Source organism: Rutidosis leptorrhynchoides, chromosome 9 (assembly GCF_046630445.1).
Source record: "Rutidosis leptorrhynchoides isolate AG116_Rl617_1_P2 chromosome 9, CSIRO_AGI_Rlap_v1, whole genome shotgun sequence".
In the NCBI taxonomy this organism is placed as follows: domain Eukaryota; kingdom Viridiplantae; phylum Streptophyta; class Magnoliopsida; order Asterales; family Asteraceae; genus Rutidosis; species Rutidosis leptorrhynchoides.
In genome coordinates, this window is record NC_092341.1 from 233,639,476 (window position 1) to 233,660,612 (window position 21,137).

At 35.8% G+C, this 21,137-nt stretch overlaps 1 protein-coding gene across 1 annotated transcript; it reads right to left on the reverse strand.

Moving 5' to 3' along the window:
• Positions 1–17,127: 17,127 nt before the first annotated feature.
• LOC139866316 (shaggy-related protein kinase epsilon) lies at positions 17,128–20,031 on the reverse strand. Its single transcript, XM_071854514.1, has 10 exons — positions 19,981–20,031; positions 19,436–19,708; positions 19,274–19,345; positions 19,147–19,203; positions 18,803–18,943; positions 18,662–18,712; positions 18,490–18,585; positions 18,307–18,390; positions 17,334–17,436; positions 17,128–17,210 (listed from the first exon to the last, which is right to left on the reverse strand). Exons 2-10 carry the CDS (start codon positions 19,622–19,624, stop codon positions 17,128–17,130), a joined length of 876 nt encoding a protein of 291 aa, XP_071710615.1. The 5' UTR covers positions 19,625–19,708; positions 19,981–20,031.
• Positions 20,032–21,137: the final 1,106 nt, after the last annotated feature.

A 21,137-nucleotide genomic window follows, 5' to 3' on the forward strand; every position in this document is an offset into this window, starting at 1 on the left:
TGTGCATTTTAAGGTAATAAGGGGTGTAGTATGTGTTTTTATAAAGTAGACTTAACTTTCCAATTATTGAAATGAAACTCATATTTAAGTTGATATTGAAGGGACAAATCTCAGCTTTTAGATTGAGATTGATCAATAGTTCAGATTAAAAGTCCCAACATATCATTATTTTGGGGCGGAGGGGTATTTTCATCCACACAGGCAAAATATGTTATACACTCACAGGCTTGGAATTTCATTCGATCGTATCTGTATTTCACACACAAACACACACTTCTTTCTAGGGTTTCAACAACGAACGCTAATTTCCTTCGATCAACACCGATCAAAGCTGCCATTATCAACAATCATCAACAACTATACACATTAATCGATTATCTTCCATCAAACATGGCTAAATCGGAGCATTCTCTAATCAAAAAGTCGTCATCGGCTGAAAAGCATGTTCCGGCTAATAAAAAAGCTCCGGCTAAAACTGCTGGTAATTTTACCAAGTTTTGTTGATGTTCGTTTATAATCAATCAAGTTTGTTTGTATTCCTTTGATGTTTTCAAATTTCAGGGTTTCGTCATATAACATTCGTGTGTGCGCTTCTTTAAGCACATGATATTTGTTGTGATTGTTTAATATGTGTTTTTTATCTTTTGTATGAGTTGCACATTTGTTGTTCTTAAATCAGATTGCATGTATAAGTTTTGTTAGTACCTTTTAGGTTTTATCAATCACATGTGATTATTACAAGAAATCACTTTCGAATACACATTTAGCTGTTATATTTGCTTCTTTAATCACATGTTATTCGTTGTGATTGTTTAATATGTGCTTTTTATCTTTTGTATGAGTTGCACACCTTTTAGGTTTTATTCAATCAGATGTGATTATACAATAAATCACTTTTGAAATACACATTTAGCTGTTAACAAATGATATTTGCTTCTTTAATCACATGTTATTTGTTGTGATTGTTTAATATGTGCTTTTTATCTGTGTATGAGTTGCATATCTGTTGTTGCTAAATCAGAGTGTAAGTATAAATTTTGTGAGTATCTTCTAGGTTTTTTCAATCACATGTGATTATACAAGAAATCACTATGGAATTCACATTTAGCTGTTAACAAATGATATCATCTTTGATTTGTTTTGTTCAATGTTACTGATTTACTTTTGTAAACCACATTTTTCAGGTAAAAGAAAACATCAATCTGTTACCAATGATGTTGATAATCCCAAACAGAAACATAAAGGTAAGGAGATTGTGGTACACAAAGGTAAGGATGCTTTGGCTGATGATAAAGTTAAGTCTAAGCTACCTGCTCTTAGGCTAAGGACCACACCGGCGCAGTTTGCAAATGTGATGTAACAACCCAAACCGTAACCGACCAAACACGACGAAATTTCAAACAAAAAAAAAATTGTTGTTCCAGGCCATCGGCGCGCCGCGCCAAAAGGGCCGCGCGCCGCGCCAAACCCCTGCTGTTACCGGAAAGCTTAAATGCGAAAAAGATGAACGTGTTCCCGGCATATTTAACCAAAACGCTTTTAACCATACATTCATATATGTAAAACTAGCACATAACTAAGGTATGAACAAGTTTTACAAGGTGGGGCCCACACGTGCCCAAAACGCCACTAAGTTTAAAATTACAATGTTTAATACAAATTAGAGTTTCGACCACAAAAAGTTTAATTGCCAGACGACACAACGAGCATGGTGTTTGGGGTTAAACTACCCAAGTCTCGGTCAAACTCCAAGCCATAACCCAAAAGTGCTTCCTAATCATCGAAGCGGGAAACTCAATCCAAGGTAATGCCCTTACCCTTATCCACACACGAACCTATAAAAAGGTAAACAACGAGAGGGTAAGCAAAGCTTAGTGAGCACAATAATTATACATACACATATATAATCTACTTACTCGCATCACTTACACAACATCATAATCGAGTTTAACAATTCATCAAGCATGCTACATTAATAAGCATATACCAATAATTCACAATCCCACAAGTAGCTAATAGTACAATAGCATACGATTCATAAATTAATACTTCCAATACATAATTCACATAACCTTGGTTAACCAATTCGAACACGGGAAGCGGTACTTACAAGACCGTTGGAGTTCATAACGTCCACTAGTGTTACTTACACACCGCGTAATCACTAGTCCCCGGGTGATGTCTTAAACACCGCGACTAACTCACCCTTACAACAATGTGGCGTCTTAAACACCGCGACGAATCCACACTTCATTCAATACAATGAGTGGTGTCTTAATCACCGCGACACTTCCACTCCCATGACATTGTGGTGTCTTAAACACCGCGACAATACCACAAGTCAATCATACCATGAGTAGTGTCTTAAACACCGCGACAATGCTACTCGTTACTTAGAATGTGGTGTCTTAAACACCGCGACAATACCACATTCGTGCAACACAAATAAATACATTATATACACATACGCATAATTATTCCACTCACCTTATGCCTTCGGTGATTATTAAACCAAGCTTGAATTCCAAGGTAACGTACCTATTTCACAAGCATAATTAATCAATCAACTTGGTCTAATCTCATAACACACACCATCCTAGGTCATCTTGACCCATTTTGACAACTAACCCTAAATTGGGTCGTGTTCACCAAAAACCCTAACACTTGGCACTCATGGCCTTCACGCACATTAGAACACTAGGTTTTAGCACCAAACACTAATATTGACCCATCTTGGTCCATTTTGACCCATTTGACTCGATAAAAGTCAACACACCCATTTTGGGTCATTTATGCCCAAATCACACCCATTTACACTTCCTCAAGGTGTTCTAACAAATTACTAGCCAATTAGGGTTTCATAACAACAATTTATACATTTAAAACCCTAGCTTACACATAATTGAGTCTACATGACCCAAATTACCCAAGAACACCCAATTTACTTAAAATGGGTCTTAATGTTCATCTTTAACACAAACCCTAACCCATACACAAAATCAAATTAAGAAAAGAAAGTTAAGGCATACCACAACTATCAAAATGTAGCAAATGACGAGATGCACAACTTTAAAGCTTGCGATTAAACCCGAAACGAGCTTCTTCTCCTTCAAAGTGAGCTTTCTCACTCTTCAATCACTCTCTCTCTAAACTTGAATTGAAAGGGATAAGGTTGGTGAGTTTTTCAGTAAATGATACTCTAACATCTGATCCCAAGCATTAAATCCGGCCTCCAATTGATTTTACCAAAATACCCTCCAAATATCTAATTTAAAAGAATGGAGAATCAGTCACAGTCAGATGGCACGGCGCGCCACCTAGCCGCGCGGCGCGCAACCCTGCCAGTTCAGCTTCTTTTGTCTTCTTAATATATACAATAAAACCCCGTTCAAATATCGTTCAATACACTTATATACACATATGTACATTACAATTATTCGGGTCTTACAACTCTCCCCCACTCATTCGGATTGCGTCCTCGCAATCCAAGCCGCATGACAAGCAGGAAGATAGACTAACACGAACTCTTCGGGTTCCCATGTAAACTCGGAACCTTTATTCCGTCGCCATTGAACCTTATAGGTCCTAACCTCTTTATGTCTCAACCGTTTGACCTTTTCATCAAGTATTACAATTGGCTCTTCAACATACTCCAACTTATTGTTTAGCTCAATTTCATCTAAAGGCATCCATGAAGAATCATCCGCAAGGCACTTACGGAGGTGAGAAACATGAAACGTGTTATGGATCCCCGCAAGCTCTTCGGGCAATTCCAATCGATATGCAACTTCACCAACACGAGCTAAAACTTTAAACGGTCCAATAAACCGAGGACCTAACTTTCCCCGTTTTCGAAATCGAATAATACCCTTCCATGGCGAAACCTTAAGCATAACCATGTCGCCCTCTTGGAATTCGATCGTTCGTCTACGTTTATCGGCATACGACTTTTGCCTATCTTGAGCCTTCTTCAAATGCTCCCGAATAATATCAATCTTGTTATTCGTCTCTAAAACCAAATCGGTACTTCCGATTTCTCTTTGACCCACTTCTCCCCAACAAATGGGAGTTCGACACCTTCGGCCATAAAGCATCTCGTAAGGTGGCATCCCGATACTAGTATGAAAACTATTATTGTACGAAAATTCCACCAAAGGTAGATGCTCATCCCAACCACCACCGAAATCGATAATGCACGCCCGTAACATATCTTCCAAAGTTTGGTTCGTACGTTCGGTTTGACCGTCCGTTTGAGGATGATACGCCGTGCTCAACTTTAATTGTGTACCCATATCTTCGTGAAACTTTTCCCAAAATCGAGATGTAAAACGGGTATCTCGATCCGAAATAATAGATATAGGAACGCCATGTCGCGAGACCACTTCCTTGATAAACAACTTAGCCAAGGCCTCCGACGATATTGCTTCTTTAATAGGAAGAAACAAAGCGCTTTTCGTCAACCGGTCCACGATCACCCAAATCGAATCATATTGAGTTCTCGCTGTCTTAGGTAATTTAGTGATGAAATCCATGGTAATGTGCTCCCATTTCCATTTCGGGATCTCTAACGGTTGAACTTACCATACGGCTTTTGATGCTCGGCTTTAACTTGCAAACAAGTAACACATCGTTCAACGTATTTTACAACATCGCGTTTCATGCCCGGCCACCAATAATCTTTCTTCAAGTCATGATACATTTTCGTCGCGCCTGGATGAATGGAATATTTCGACTTATGTGCTTCATCGAGTAACACCCGTCGGTAATCACCCGCCTTAGGCACCCACACCCTTCCTTGAAACGACAATAAACCCCGCGGGCCCATTGTAATGAACTCCGATTGGCCCACAATTCGTTCCGCGTGCTTATCGTGAACATAAGCCTCTATTTGGTCTTCACCCATCTTTTCAAGAAAGTCATTAGTGATAGTCAAACGTAACGATGCTACACGTATCGCCGGATGTTGAGTCTTCCGACTTAACGCATCCGCGACCACATTCGCCTTACCCGGATGGTAAAGTATCTCACAATCAAAATCCTTCACCACATCCATCCATCTACGTTGACGATAATTCAAATCTCTTTGAGTAAAAAGATGTTTCAAATTCTTATGATCCGAATATATCGTACACTTGACACCATACAAGTAATGGCGCCAAATTTTCAACGCATGCACAACCGCCGCCATTTCAAGATCATGAGTCGGGTACCTCGTTTCGTGTTCCTTTAATTGCCGAGAGGCATAAGCAATGACTTTACCCCTTTGCATAAGAACGCACCCGAGCCCATTTAAGGAAGCATCACAATAAACCACCATGTCTTCGACGCCTTCCGGTAACACTAACACCGGAGCTTGACACAACTTCTCTTTCAATAATTGAAAAGCAATTTCTTGCTCGTTTTCCCAATTGAACTTAGCACTCTTCCTCGTCAACTTTGTTAATGGAGAAGCAATCTTAGAAAAGTCTTGGATAAACCGACGATAATAACCGGCCAATCCGAGAAAACTTCGGATCTCCGTGGGCGTAGTCGGTCGTCCCCAACTCTTCACCGTCTCAATCTTCCCCGGATCCACTTGGATACCGCTTTCGTTCACAATGTGACCAAGAAATTGAACCTCTCTTAGCCAAAATTCACACTTAGAGAACTTAGCATACAACTTCTCCTTCCTTAGCGTCTTCAAAACTTCGCGCAAGTGACGTTCATGTTCGTGCATACTTTTCGAGTAGACTAGTATGTCGTCAATGAACACAATAACCGACTTGTCCAACATAGGTTGGCACACCCGGTTCATAAGATCCATGAATGCCGCCGGTGCATTCGTAAGACCAAAAGGCATCACCACAAACTCAAAATGCCCATAACGCGTTCGGAAAGCCGTTTTCTCAATGTCTTCCTCACGGACCCGCATTTGATGATAGCCGGACCGTAGGTCGATCTTAGAGAAATACGTCGCACCTTGAAGTTGATCAAACAAATCGTCGATCCTAGGTAACGGATAACGATTCTTGATCGTCACTTTATTCAACTCACGGTAATCGATGCACATACGCATACTGCCGTCTTTCTTCTTTACAAATAAAACCGGAGCGCCCCATGGCGACGCACTTGGTCGGATAAAACCCTTCCCGAGAAATTCTTGAATTTGATTCAATAACTCTTGCATCTCCGTTGGTGCTAAACGATAAGGAGTTTTAGCAATGGGGGTAGCCCCCGGAACCAACTCGATGCGAAATTCAACTTGTCTTTCCGCCGGGACACCCGGTAACTCATCCGGAAAGACATCTTCAAACTCATTAACTACTGGAATTTCACGAATTGGTGGTGGCTCATTACGAGTGTCGACAACATGAGCAAGGAAAGCCATACCACCGGTAACAACGTGACGTCGTGCCCGAGCAAAAGTGCATATCGGCACCGATCTCCTTCGTTTGTCACCATGAATAATCATCTCTCCCCCACTCGGGGTCTTTACACGAATAAACTTGTCGTGGCATGCAATATCGGCTCTATAACGATCGAGCCAATCCATACCAATGACAACATCAAAATCACCCAAAGTCATCGGAATAAGATCAATTTCGAAACTTTCGGCGCCAAACACAACATTGCAATTTTTACACACATCAACCACTAGCGCCGTCTTGCCATCCGCTATTTCAACTTCTACCGGACGACTCAAGTTTACTAGCGGTTTATTTAACTTAGGCACAAATCTTGGAGATACGAAAGACAAATTAGCACCATTATCAAAAAGTATCCGAGCCGGATTAGAATTAACCATGAAAGTACCTGAAACGACTTCATTGGATTGTTTAGCTTCTTCATTAGACATCAAGTAGTTACGACCCCTAGCCGTACCCGCCGCCTTCTCTATCCGCTTAGCATTATCATTACGCAACTCGGGACACTCGGGTTTCTTGTGTCCCTCCTTCCCACAATTGTAGCAAGTGAATTTTGTAGTAGAAGATGGTTTGGTACAATCACGAGCCATATGCCCCCTTCGCCCACAATTATGACAAGTATAGGGGAAATCCCCCGAGGCACCTTTCTTCACACTCCCCACACTCTCGGTTGGGCCTTTCTTTGACTTCTTGCTTGAAAAATTTGAGTGACTCGAACCTTCATACTTTCTCTTCCTCAACACAATCGCTTCAAACCCTTTCGCCATATTAAACAACTCATCAAAGCTCTTCACCACGTTTACGCTAATCTTTTCTTGATAACTATCATTCAAGGTTCGATAGAAATCTTCTTTCAACATTTTATCATTCCCGACATACTCCGGGCAAAATTGCGTCTTGGACAAGAACACGGATTTGAGAGTGTTCAAGTCCATCGACCCCTGCCTCAAGGTACGTAGCTCGTCTTTAAGTCTTGTAAGATCGGCCGAAGTTCGGTACTCATCGAAGAACTCCGCTTTAAATTCCTCCCAAGTGAAGTCCATACATTGTTCTTCACCATAGAGTTGGATCTTAGCGTCCCACCACAATTTCGCGTCACCCCTTAACATGCTACAACCATACCTAGTCTTCTTGTCGGGTGGACACTCACAAGTACGGAAGGCCCCCTCCATATCGGAGATGAATCGGGCACTCTTGAGTGGGTCCCGATCGCCCTCAAAAGTAGGAGGTTGAGCATCCCTAAAGTTCTTGAAGAAAAAGTCACGCCTTCCCCCATTTTCTTCTTGAAGAGCAATCTTAATTTGCTCCTTAACCAAAGTGACGACTTGTTCGTCAATCGTCTCGAGAAACATCTTCTTAACATCTTCGCGAAACTCCGCCTTTTGGCGTTGAAAGATGGCCTCAACCTTGGCCGTGAACTCGGGGTCCTCGCTCGTGCCCCCATTATCGGTGTCGTGTCCGTTTCTCATCTTCATTCTATAAAACGGAAAAGATTAAACAACGAAACTAAAGACATAACATTACGTATACATATACACCATACCACCCCATCTCGCTCGACGATCGTCGTACATCGCTCGTTTGACACGATTTGCACCCGTAGTAAGGGTAGCTAATCATTACTACGCGAGCACGTCGCGTAACTTGCTAGTACAACGTCCGTTCCGCTTGATGATTGCTATATAATACAAACAATAACGCATGATTAGTTCATATAAACCTATGCGCTAACCAAGATCCGGTCCGACCCAAAGTCCTACAAGTCCCGCACAATACGCACACAAAAGTCTAAGTCTAGGCGCCTATCTCAAGTCACCTAAATCCCTTAGAACAGGCTCTGATACCACTTGTAACAACCCAAACCGTAACCGACCAAACACGACGAAATTTCAAACAAAAAAAAAAAATTGTTGTTCCAGGCCATCGGCGCGCCGCGCCAAAAGGGCCGCGCGCCGCGCCAAACCCCTGCTGTTACCGGAAAGCTTAAATGCGAAAAAGATGAACGTGTTCCCGGCATATTTAACCAAAACGCTTTTAACCATACATTCATATATGTAAAACTAGCACATAACTAAGGTATGAACAAGTTTTACAAGGTGGGGCCCACACGTGCCCAAAACGCCACTAAGTTTAAAATTACAATGTTTAATACAAATTAGAGTTTCGACCACAAAAAGTTTAATTGCCAGACGACACAACGAGCATGGTGTTTGGGGTTAAACTACCCAAGTCTCGGTCAAACTCCAAGCCATAACCCAAAAGTGCTTCCTAATCATCGAAGCGGGAAACTCAATCCAAGGTAATGCCCTTACCCTTATCCACACACGAACCTATAAAAAGGTAAACAACGAGAGGGTAAGCAAAGCTTAGTGAGCACAATAATTATACATACACATATATAATCTACTTACTCGCATCACTTACACAACATCATAATCGAGTTTAACAATTCATCAAGCATGCTACATTAATAAGCATATACCAATAATTCACAATCCCACAAGTAGCTAATAGTACAATAGCATACGATTCATAAATTAATACTTCCAATACATAATTCACATAACCTTGGTTAACCAATTCGAACACGGGAAGCGGTACTTACAAGACCGTTGGAGTTCATAACGTCCACTAGTGTTACTTACACACCGCGTAATCACTAGTCCCCGGGTGATGTCTTAAACACCGCGACTAACTCACCCTTACAACAATGTGGCGTCTTAAACACCGCGACGAATCCACACTTCATTCAATACAATGAGTGGTGTCTTAATCACCGCGACACTTCCACTCCCATGACATTGTGGTGTCTTAAACACCGCGACAATACCACAAGTCAATCATACCATGAGTAGTGTCTTAAACACCGCGACAATGCTACTCGTTACTTAGAATGTGGTGTCTTAAACACCGCGACAATACCACATTCGTGCAACACAAATAAATACATTATATACACATACGCATAATTATTCCACTCACCTTATGCCTTCGGTGATTATTAAACCAAGCTTGAATTCCAAGGTAACGTACCTATTTCACAAGCATAATTAATCAATCAACTTGGTCTAATCTCATAACACACACCATCCTAGGTCATCTTGACCCATTTTGACAACTAACCCTAAATTGGGTCGTGTTCACCAAAAACCCTAACACTTGGCACTCATGGCCTTCACGCACATTAGAACACTAGGTTTTAGCACCAAACACTAATATTGACCCATCTTGGTCCATTTTGACCCATTTGACTCGATAAAAGTCAACACACCCATTTTGGGTCATTTATGCCCAAATCACACCCATTTACACTTCCTCAAGGTGTTCTAACAAATTACTAGCCAATTAGGGTTTCATAACAACAATTTATACATTTAAAACCCTAGCTTACACATAATTGAGTCTACATGACCCAAATTACCCAAGAACACCCAATTTACTTAAAATGGGTCTTAATGTTCATCTTTAACACAAACCCTAACCCATACACAAAATCAAATTAAGAAAAGAAAGTTAAGGCATACCACAACTATCAAAATGTAGCAAATGACGAGATGCACAACTTTAAAGCTTGCGATTAAACCCGAAACGAGCTTCTTCTCCTTCAAAGTGAGCTTTCTCACTCTTCAATCACTCTCTCTCTAAACTTGAATTGAAAGGGATAAGGTTGGTGAGTTTTTGAGTAAATGATACTCTAACATCTGATCCCAAGCATTAAATCCGGCCTCCAATTGATTTTACCAAAATACCCTCCAAATATCTAATTTAAAAGAATGGAGAATCAGTCACAGTCAGATGGCGCGGCGCGCCACCTAGCCGCGCGGCGCGCAACCCTGCCAGTTCAGCTTCTTTTGTCTTCTTAATATATACAATAAAACCCCGTTTCAAATATCGTTCAATACACTTATATACACATATGTACATTACAATTATTCGGGTCTTACATGTGATGTGTTCGTTGACCCCCGAACAAAAAGCTTGTGTCACGAGACTTGGGTCTCGCTCTTTAATTGGGTTTAATATAGACCAATTGCTGGGTAGTCTTGTTTACTATGTTGTTGACAATTTCGATGGTGATGAGATGACAATTTCGATGGTTAATTCCCAAGCTGTCCACGATGTGTTTGGACTCGAAGATGTTGGTACTGATATAGACAACTTGGAACTCAAGAGTGGTAGTCTTTTTGTTGAAAGTTGGTTCGATCAGTTTCCACCACCCCCGATGATCACGCGTTCATCTGCACTGTGTACTAAGATCCTGACCTCAACCGAAGTTGATAGTATCTTTCAAATGAACTTTATCATGTTGTTTGAAAGCATGATGGTGTCATGTGAAAGAAATGGGAAAGTGAGTGCGTATGTGGTGACGAGGTTGTATGACGAGGTTGATATTTCAAGTATCAACTGGTCCATGTTTCTTCTTTCTTCATTGAAATATAGCAAAATTGGATGGAACATAAATGATCCCAACTGTTTCTACAATGGTCCTGCTACTTTTCTCACTGTGAGTTATCTTTTCATTATCTATATATCATATATGATTTTCAACAATCTTTTTTACGAATTGGTTTGATAACTATATTTTTTTTCGTGTTTGTTTCTTAACTGCTCTATCTGGACCGTACAAAGTTTGATTCTTTTCCTATTGTACGTGGGCATCCAATTTTCAAGAACTGGAAAGGAGCCATTGTGGTTCTTGCAAAGAAAGAGGCTGAGCTCGGATCATTTGGGGTGTTGGAACTTGCAGATGAATATGACGAAGAAGCAGAAGATGGGGAGGGTTTTCTCAAACTTGAAGATGAGGATAAGGCTGATCTCATTACGATTGAGGTATTTTTTTTCTTTTTTATAATTCAAACAGCTGTTTTGACTAATTAAATCATGTTGTGTAAGTATGATTTTTTGTATACAATCACCTGTGATTGAATTTTTGTATACAATCACATGTGATTTTATGATATAATCACATGTAATTGATTTTTTGTATACAATCGCCTGTTTTGACTAATTAAATAATACTTAGTCTGATTATACATTCAGTAAATAATATTATATTATGCGATAACTTTGATCTTTTTTACAAGTATTCTAAGCTTTTTGCACATTATATGCAGGGCTATTGTGAAGTTATCGAGGAGAAGTTTAAATTGGTCAATGAGTTGAAGCATTTTTTGTCACGGACAATACGTGAAAGTTTATCCAAGTACCCAGATGAGAAGATACTGATATCTTATGAAAAGAAGTTGAAGGAAGTTTTTAAATTGGATGTGGGTGATGTGAAGACTGACGATGAGATGGAGGATGAGTCAGAGAAACAAAAAGATGATGATGAGAAGAAGAATGAGTCAGAGGGAAAAGACGCTAATGATGACAGCAAGGATGAGTCAGAGGGAAAAGACGATGATGATGATGACAAGGATGAGTCAGAGGGGAAAGACGATGATGATGACAACAATGATGAGTAAGAGGGAACAGACGATGATGATGACAACAATGATGAGTCAAAGGGAACAGACGATGATGATGATGACAACAAGGACGAGTCAGAGGAAAAAGATGAGGGTGATGAGAAGAAGGCTGAGTCAGAGGAAAAAGATGAGGGTGATAATATATTTGTGAAATTATATCTTTACTTAATGCACCAACAAGCCTTACATGGTTACCTGTTCATAATACTCCAACAATGATGAATTTAACACCACCTACTTTTCATCTCTTATCTCAGGAGGATAAATATGAGAACAAGGAGTATGATGAAGCTGTGAAACTGTTAGACAAGGGCAAGTTGGCAAGGAGCCCTGAAGTTGGAAAAACGTTACCGAAACAAACGGTTGTCCAGTCAAAGAAATTTTGTAAAAAAGCTATAAAGAAAGATCAGACAATCGTTCTTAGATCTGTGTATATCAACAAGCTGACTGGTGTGTCTGACATTCTGACAAACTCTGAGCTTATTTTGGCTATGGAATTATTTTCGATGAAGCATAGCCCTTCGTGAGTTTTCTAAAATTTTTCCTTTTAATACATACAAATCCTTCTTCTTTATAAGCCAATCATATGTGATTATATTATGAAATCACATGTATTAAACTAACCCATTGTAGTGACCCGGAAATTTCCGACCAAATTTAAACTATAATCTTTATATTCTTCCGACACGATAAGCAAAGATTGTAATGTTGAATCTCGAAAAGCTTGAAATTTATATTCATGTAATCAAATACCCTTTGACTATGCTCGACGATTCACGAACATTTGTGTGTAAATAAATATGTAAATATATATACATATGAATATATATATATATATATATATATATATATATATATATATATATATATATATATATATATATATATATATATATATAAGTATGTATAAATTCTATACATAAGAAATATTAAATATAAAATAAATACTAAAGATTCAATATATTATATTATTGGTAAAAATGATATAATAAATTGTAACATATTAAATTTAATTATAATTCTAAGTGTAAATGCTATATTAATATTATTATCATTACTTTCATTATTATTAATAATATTAATATTAATATTTGTATCATCACTATTATTATATAAAGTATATATATATATATATATATATATATATATATATATATATATATATATATATATATATATATGAAAGTATATAAGCATAAATGGTTATATTAGTATTATTAAGATTATTACCAGTAAAGTTAACTAATAATATTATTAGTGCCATTTAAAATAAAACTATTTTTATTATCATTATTAACATCAATGTTAGATATGTTATTATTATCAATAGATAATATAATATAGAAATTGATATATATATATATATATATATAAATGGATATTTTATTATTAGTATTATTATTATTAACATTAATGATATACATTTTATTGTAATTAACATTGTTATCCTTAGTAATAATATTATTATTACTATTATATTTGTATTATAATTAGTTACAATATCAAGAGTATTATTATTATTGTATTTATATTTATTTGTAAGACTTATTAAAAATCTAATTATATGAATCATAAATAAAGAGAGAATGGTACGTAATCTGTTTCACACACCTATCAAACTATTTGTGAATTTGTTTTTGTCTTCAAAAGCTGGATACAGACGAATTCCATCTGAGCAACCCAACAAAATCAGTTAGCAATTGCTTTCTTTCTTTCTTTTATTTATTTATTTATTTATTTATTTATTTATTTTTATGATCCTGATAATAAAATCTGTCGACCTCCTACTCACTATAAGACATTCGAATCCTCCATGACACTATTAATTCAATTCGTTTTCTCCTTTCTCTATATCAATTACAACTATATTTTTTTTACAGAATCAAATTTTAATCAAATTTTTATTAAATAACCTCTGTTCTTGGATGATAAATTCAAAAGCTCGATTTTAAAACAATTCTAAAAATGTGTTAATGCCAAGATGTTAGGAATCCTTTAGTGAAGTTATCTGCAAAATCTCAAACTCCAATTCTTTCTAACGAATCCAAATTGTTGAGTCAAACTTTTTGAAATATAAGGTCAACAATAGTTCATCAATTGAATTCAAAATTTCTGTGATAATTCGAGTTAAATTGATGATCCCATTAGTTTCTATAAACAATTTACAAACTAATTTATGATATAACCTTGATCTAAATCATAACCATTTACAAAGTCAATTTTTTTTTTCTTTTCCTCACAACAGCGACGAGCAGCTGCTGTACACTATTTTTTTTTTTTTTTTGTTAAGTAATATCGCGTTTATATTTTTGGTGGTACATTAAATACTCAGTGATTTTAGGAATTTAGAGGATTTAGCGAAAAAGTTAAAAAAAAAAAAGAAAAAAAGAATTGAGCTGAGAAGAAAGCAATGGAGAGAAAGAAGCTCGAGTTATATGTATTTAGGGAGGTATTATTATCAGAAAATAGGCGATAGCCAAATGGTTAGGGAGTGATATGGGTATGCGAAAGGTTGGAGGTTCGAGTCCCTATTGTTGCAGTATTTTTTTTGAGCCAATCTCTTTGAAGGTAGCATCTTTTTTTTACTAGTATTATTATTATCATTATTATTATTATTATTATTATTATTATTATTATTTATTTTTGCTATTATTAAGTAATTAATATTACTATCAATATTAGTAATAAGATTAGTAGCATAATTAATATTATTACCATTTTTGTTACTAATAAGTATTATCAATAAGTATCATTATTAGTAATATGATTATGAGTATTATTATCATTACTATGGAGATAATACAATCTATTATTACTATCGTTAATTCTAGTATCATCAACATATTTATAACTATTATTATCATTGTTATCATAAGTAATATTATTAATGTTATCATTATTATTATTATTATTAACATAATTACCATTATTAATGTTGTTATTATTAAAAAAAAAACTATTATTTATACAACTATATTATTATTTAAAGAAGCACTATTAGTAAAAATACCATGTTTCGTTTTTATATTTAAGTATTAGTATTATTATCTTTACTTTAACAGTATTATCAATGTTAATTTTTTCAAAAGAGATTTATATATATATAAGTGTATTACATACTATATTTTTATATGAAATATTATTAATTATAATACCAACTAGATTACATATAATACATGAAATATTTTAAGATATTATAAATAATAATATAAACACATATAAAAAATATAAATATTAATTTTAAAACATTATATATACATAACAATGAGTTACAATTTAATAATATATTATAATAAGTATATATACAACTTGGTTCGATTACAATTACATGTGTTAATATATACACAAATGTTACAGGTTCGTGAATCTGAGGCCAACCCTATACTTGTTCAATGTCGTTCTATGTATTTTTACTACAAAATACATTAGGTGAGTTTCATTTGCCTTTTTACCCTTTATATTCTTGGGCTGAGAATACATGCGCTGCTTTTATAACTGTTTTACGAAACAGACACGAGTAAATGAAACTACATTCTATGGCTGGATTATTAAACCGAATATGCCCCTTATTAAGTCTGGTAATCTAATATTAATTTCTAGATGCCCTTATTTACTGTTTAGTTTGTTCCAAATGGTAGTTTTACATGTCTCTACACTCTTCACACACACACCCCCCTATCATCTTTACTTTCTTTCCTTGTTTTGATTTCATTTTTATTTGCGCCAACTATAAATATATAAATATAAATATTATATTTAATTGGCTTATCTATGTAAATAATATATTATCGGTTACTGGATGGACCGGTTAAAATGATTATGTGATATTCTTTTATTATTCTTAAAAGATGACATAGATATTAACTGGAAGCTTATGACCTACAAAAAATTCATATACTTTCAGTTTTATTTTAATGTAGGCTATATAATTCAAAAAATACCATTGTAAGTAATAAATTTTCAAAACGTGTGTTAATGTAAATAAAATGTGATCGGTTACTAACTGGGCGAATAAACTTTCAAAACGTATGTTAATGTAAATAAAATGTAATCGGTTACTTACTAGACCAATAAAACTAATTATTTGTCTTTTTTGAATTTTATGTGATATTTTTTAAATGACTAGGATGAAAAGAGATAAAGAAAAAGAAAAAATGATTTATTTAAAAGTAAATGTAAATATTCAACGTAAAGTTAAGAAAAAACCAAGTTAAAATACAACATTTTCTTGCAGTTAGCAAAAATAACATTTTCTTTTATTAAAGTTATTATAAGTTCTTAACATTAAATAGTTACATTTTCTTTTATTAAAGTTATTATAAGTTAAAATTCAACATTTTATCGCTGCATCGGCATAGGCGAAACGGGAGATGATCGCAACGGGTGGTTTAATCTCCATCGGGTGATCTCAATCGCTGTTCAAAAAAAAAAAATAGTTACATTTATTTTTAAATAATTTTTTTTCCCTTTAATTCTTTTTTTCTTCCTAGTCATGTAAAAAATGTCACATAAAATTCAAAAAAGTCAAATAATTAGTTTTATTGATCAACATATAACTAATCACAATTTGTTTACATTAAACACACATTTTGAAAATTTATTACGTACAATGGTATTTTTTTTTTTTAACTATATAGCTTACACCAAAATAAAACTAAAAGTATATTGAAAGTATATGACTTATTTGTTTCCACGTCACCTTTAAAGAAAAACAAATATGTCACTAAAATATTTTAATGGTTCGTCCGGTAACTAGTAAAGTTTTATTTACATAGATACATGATTTGAAAGTCTATAACCTATACAAATATACAATGATATTTTTGAAGTGTATAACCTACAATAAAATAAAAGTGAAAATATATGATCTATTTGTAGCTTTTAACTCTTATTTTTTAAAATTGTTCCTGTACAGCTCCAATAAGATCACTTATAGAGACTGAAATTTGAATGACTATGATGTAATCAGAAATTCACAAAGCCAAAACATAATGAAGCTAAGAATCCACAACTGATTTAGCATAGACTATATAGCAATACACCACCTTACAAAGCTACAAACATGCATCACTATGTAGCATTTTGCGTATTTAATCAAACGAAAAACAGAGACAAATTGTAATAACATTTGAATTTTCCGAGGATATTCTAGCAAACAAGCAAAGGATGATAGGCGCTTGCCAAAGTCTAAGTTAAGTAAAAGATACGATACAATGATCTTGCGCTTTGATACATATGCAAGTGTGTAACATATCTTAACTGCCAAGAATGGGACACTGCTTCCGAGCATGTTCTGGTATGAGCTTAGCCAGAAGTTCAACCGACGCTCCTTTTAGCTCTGTTAGTGCAAGATTGCCAAATAATATATTTAAATCGGAAAAAGAATGATAAAAGATATGAATTAAAAGTAGGAAAAAAGATTATGTTAGATAATAACTAAACAAGAAAATGGGAAATTAACCTTGAGGTTTGAAATTGAAGAGGGGTGGCAAAGGACGTCCATTTGGAAGACGAGTATTTGGATCACGAAGCTCGTTGAAGAAAGGGTGGATACAAGCTTCCAACTGTCAACAAAAATATAACATGCAATGTCAAAGCAACTTAGTATCTGTTTAGCATTAATCAATCTTTAATGATTAAATGACAAAACATGAGGGGAATTTTCATCTTAAGGATTTGAAATGAGCAAATTCCAATTTCAGATTTAACATATTCATCATCAAATTTTCTGTACTACTCGATAGACAATTGCGACCAATTTACTACTAAGCGAGTTGATTCGATTAAAAAAGTGAGAAAACTGGTCGAATGCACCCCACGTGCAAGGTTGCAAAATTCACCACTCGCGAAGTACTCGACCGGGACTTCTTAGAGAGTACTCCAAACTCGAGGAGTATTTAGATGTTGACCAAGTTTGACATTGACTGATTTTCCGAAAAATCCCGAGTTTGGCCGATTTTCTGAGTAAGTCCGAGTTTTGACCATTTTGAACAAGTTTTACCAAGTTTGACCGAGTACTCCACGAGTTGCGAAAACCGAGTACTCGACGAGTAATTCGAACTGCGTAGTGACTTTTAACACAAGAACCTCTTAAGTCATTATTTTGAAATAGACAATTGGTTACATACTATAAGCTTTCTAATCATGTTTAACAAACTAATTGCCATTTCTTAAAAAATATTTAGACATAATTGTATGGGGACACCGGACTTAACCCGCAGATAAATTTCTTCTTTCATTTTTTGACTGAACCAACTAGCTCAGCCCGTCTCTATTTCCACCTCTAATTCTATTACTAAATATATTATCAAATTTAGTACGGGTAGCAAAGCACAAAGCTTGGCAAAGCAAATACACGTGAATTTAATGGGCCACCCAACAAACTTCAAAAACAACGAAAAAAATAGATAATAACACAACTGACAAGCACTTACCGCTGTGCACCTCAAGTTTGGAGAATATTGAAGGAGTCTTGAAACGAGATCTACAGCTTCCGGGGGCATCCGCTTATGAAAAATCTAATTTAGAGTATAACGGGTTAAACACCTACATATACATATTTCTTTACAGAATAAGCATTTACCAATTCAAGATTTTAAAGCAGGTGGGGCCCTCACTTTGTGCCAGGGATGAGCCTTGATTTGTGGGAACTTAAACTCTGTGTAGTTTGGGTTCATGCATTTGATTTCTTCACGAGTTGGTGTACCAAGGACCTACATCAATAGTGCAAGGAACGAATATAACGCACCGGAAATATTTAAAAGAAAAATTAATTGTAAATTTTCTTACTTTTATAATCTCTACAAGCAGGTCGACTCCACTCTCACCTGGGAAAAGTGGCTGAGTACAGAATTGAACAAAGGGATACGTAAAAAAACAAAAACTTGTATCTGATAAATGCATGTAAAAAGATTATGTTGTGCAAAGAACCTGTCCAAGTAGCAGTTCAGCAAGAACACAACCGACTGACCAGATATCGATTGCAGTTGTGTACTCAGTTGCCCCAAATATGAGTTCAGGTGCACGATAGTATCTAGAACATATGTAGGATATGTTAGGCTCCCCTTTCACCTGTTAAGCACAAGAAACTGAATTCAATTAACAATTATAAGTAAATGGGTCCAAATTGCCACCTCTAACTAATATTATAACTTTGTAAAGACAACTTTATCCATTAAGTTGATAGAAAATAATATATATATCTCTGAAATATTGTAGTAGGCAAGACAATCTTTTGACATTTTAAGAAACGTGCAAGCAGAAAAACATATTACCAGAACTTTTGCGCTCCCAAAGTCACATAGTTTGAGTTGATGTGAATGAGGATTCACCTGCACACCACATTTTCTACAATATAACAAAACTTAATATTAAAGTAAGAGATAAGTTCTAAACGCATACCAGAAGATTTTGGGGCTTAATGTCTCTGTGGCAAACCCCAATTGCATGAATATACGCCAACGCTCTAAAAATCTGACATACAAATATACAATCAGGTCATTTCATTAGCCTCATAAAAGGAAGAACAGGGTTAAAAAGGGCATTTCACATGCAAAAACAGACCTGATAAGTGTATAGTTTGACATATATCATAGGCATCCTCTGATTTGCCTTACTGTAGTGTCGTGCGACACGATAAGCTGTTTCTGGAACGTATTCAAGAACCAAATTGAGATACAATTCGTCTTTTTCTGTAGTCGAAAAGAAACAGTGTTTGAGTGAAACAATGTTTGGATGATCTAAAAGCCGCATGGTTTGTAATTCACGGTTCTTGTATCGTTTATCTTGTAACACCTTTTTAATTGCAACAGCTTCTCCAGTTTCCAAACACTTTGCCTGGAAAATCCATTTCTTTTAAGTGTCCACTTACTTTTTGCACATAGTTTTAGGAAATCCCACTAACTTCATTCTCCACCAATCAGAGATCTTCTCTCTCCAGAATAACTTATTCTCATTGGTTGAAAGTACAATATGGACACTTATAATGGGACATCCCAAAATGGAAATGTGGACATTTGTGGTGGGACGGAGGGAGTAACATATATGTGGGTGGGACCCATCCATTAGATTGTAACTATTTACACAGATTATGGTTAAGTTATTATTACCTGAAACACGATTCCGAAAGAACCCTGACCAACTACTCGTTCTGGGGAAAGATGGGATTCTTCCTTCCCTAAGTCAAATTGCCCAATCCACTCCATAAGTCGAATAGCGTTTAATAAGTCGTCGACCTTCTTCTTAAGATTTTGTATGACAATCATCATCGCCTCTTCAGCCTCTTTGTTAAGACACTTAAAGCCACCCATTTTCTCCTTCAATTCTTGTAAAAGAATTGTGTTGCCATAACAATCCCAAATCCGCAACTCGGCACCACAGCTCGCCTTCTTTATACATCCTCTCTCATCGAACCATTTACCACTCTCTATGAAAAACCATTGGATGAAATGTAAGAGTAATGTAGAGTTCGAAGTCATATTCTCCATCTTTTGCAATAATTCAAAATCACCCATGCATGTGGCCACAAGGCTAAAAATGCCTATAATTGTTCGGCTCAAGACTTGCTCATATCTTTTCAATGATTCCATCCCCTTTAACTTTTTACGGTTGATCCCCAGAGTGAAGCTCCTTAAAAGAGTAGTAGTTTCAAACTTATCATCGTAGTAGATCACGGAATATATAATTTTTAGAAAAAAAGCTAGATTATCGCAGAGATACTCAAAGGATGCGATGAAATTATCATAAGATCCAATACTTTCAACAACATTAAGATCATTAAGCTGATGTAGCATCTCGTCGTAAGTATAGTCACCAGCTCTACCGTTAAGTAAAATATGTTCCAAAGATAAAATTGCACTCCTCCATGTGCTAGATATGCCTCTAAGAAAGGTTTTAAAATTATAGCAAAGTTTGGCTTTTCCGTAGCGGATTTTGTTCAAACAAGTGTGTAGCATCTCATCGGCACTTGGACTTAGTTGATGAAATTTCACATTCATAACATTCACATAGAAACATCTAATGATTTCTAGGATGTCACAGAGATTATCTTGTTGTATATGTTCAAGAATGAATTTAACGTTGGATTTTATTACTCTACTGGTGTGTTTAAGTAAGCCGGGCTGACGGGTGGTGATTTTTACATTAACTTTAGAAGCACGTATACACCACTGCAGAGTAGCAGGAAGAAATGCAGCAACTCTAAACAGATTGTTAACTGCCTCCCTCAAGGGATCCTCAAATCGTTTCAGCTGCAATATCTCTCCAG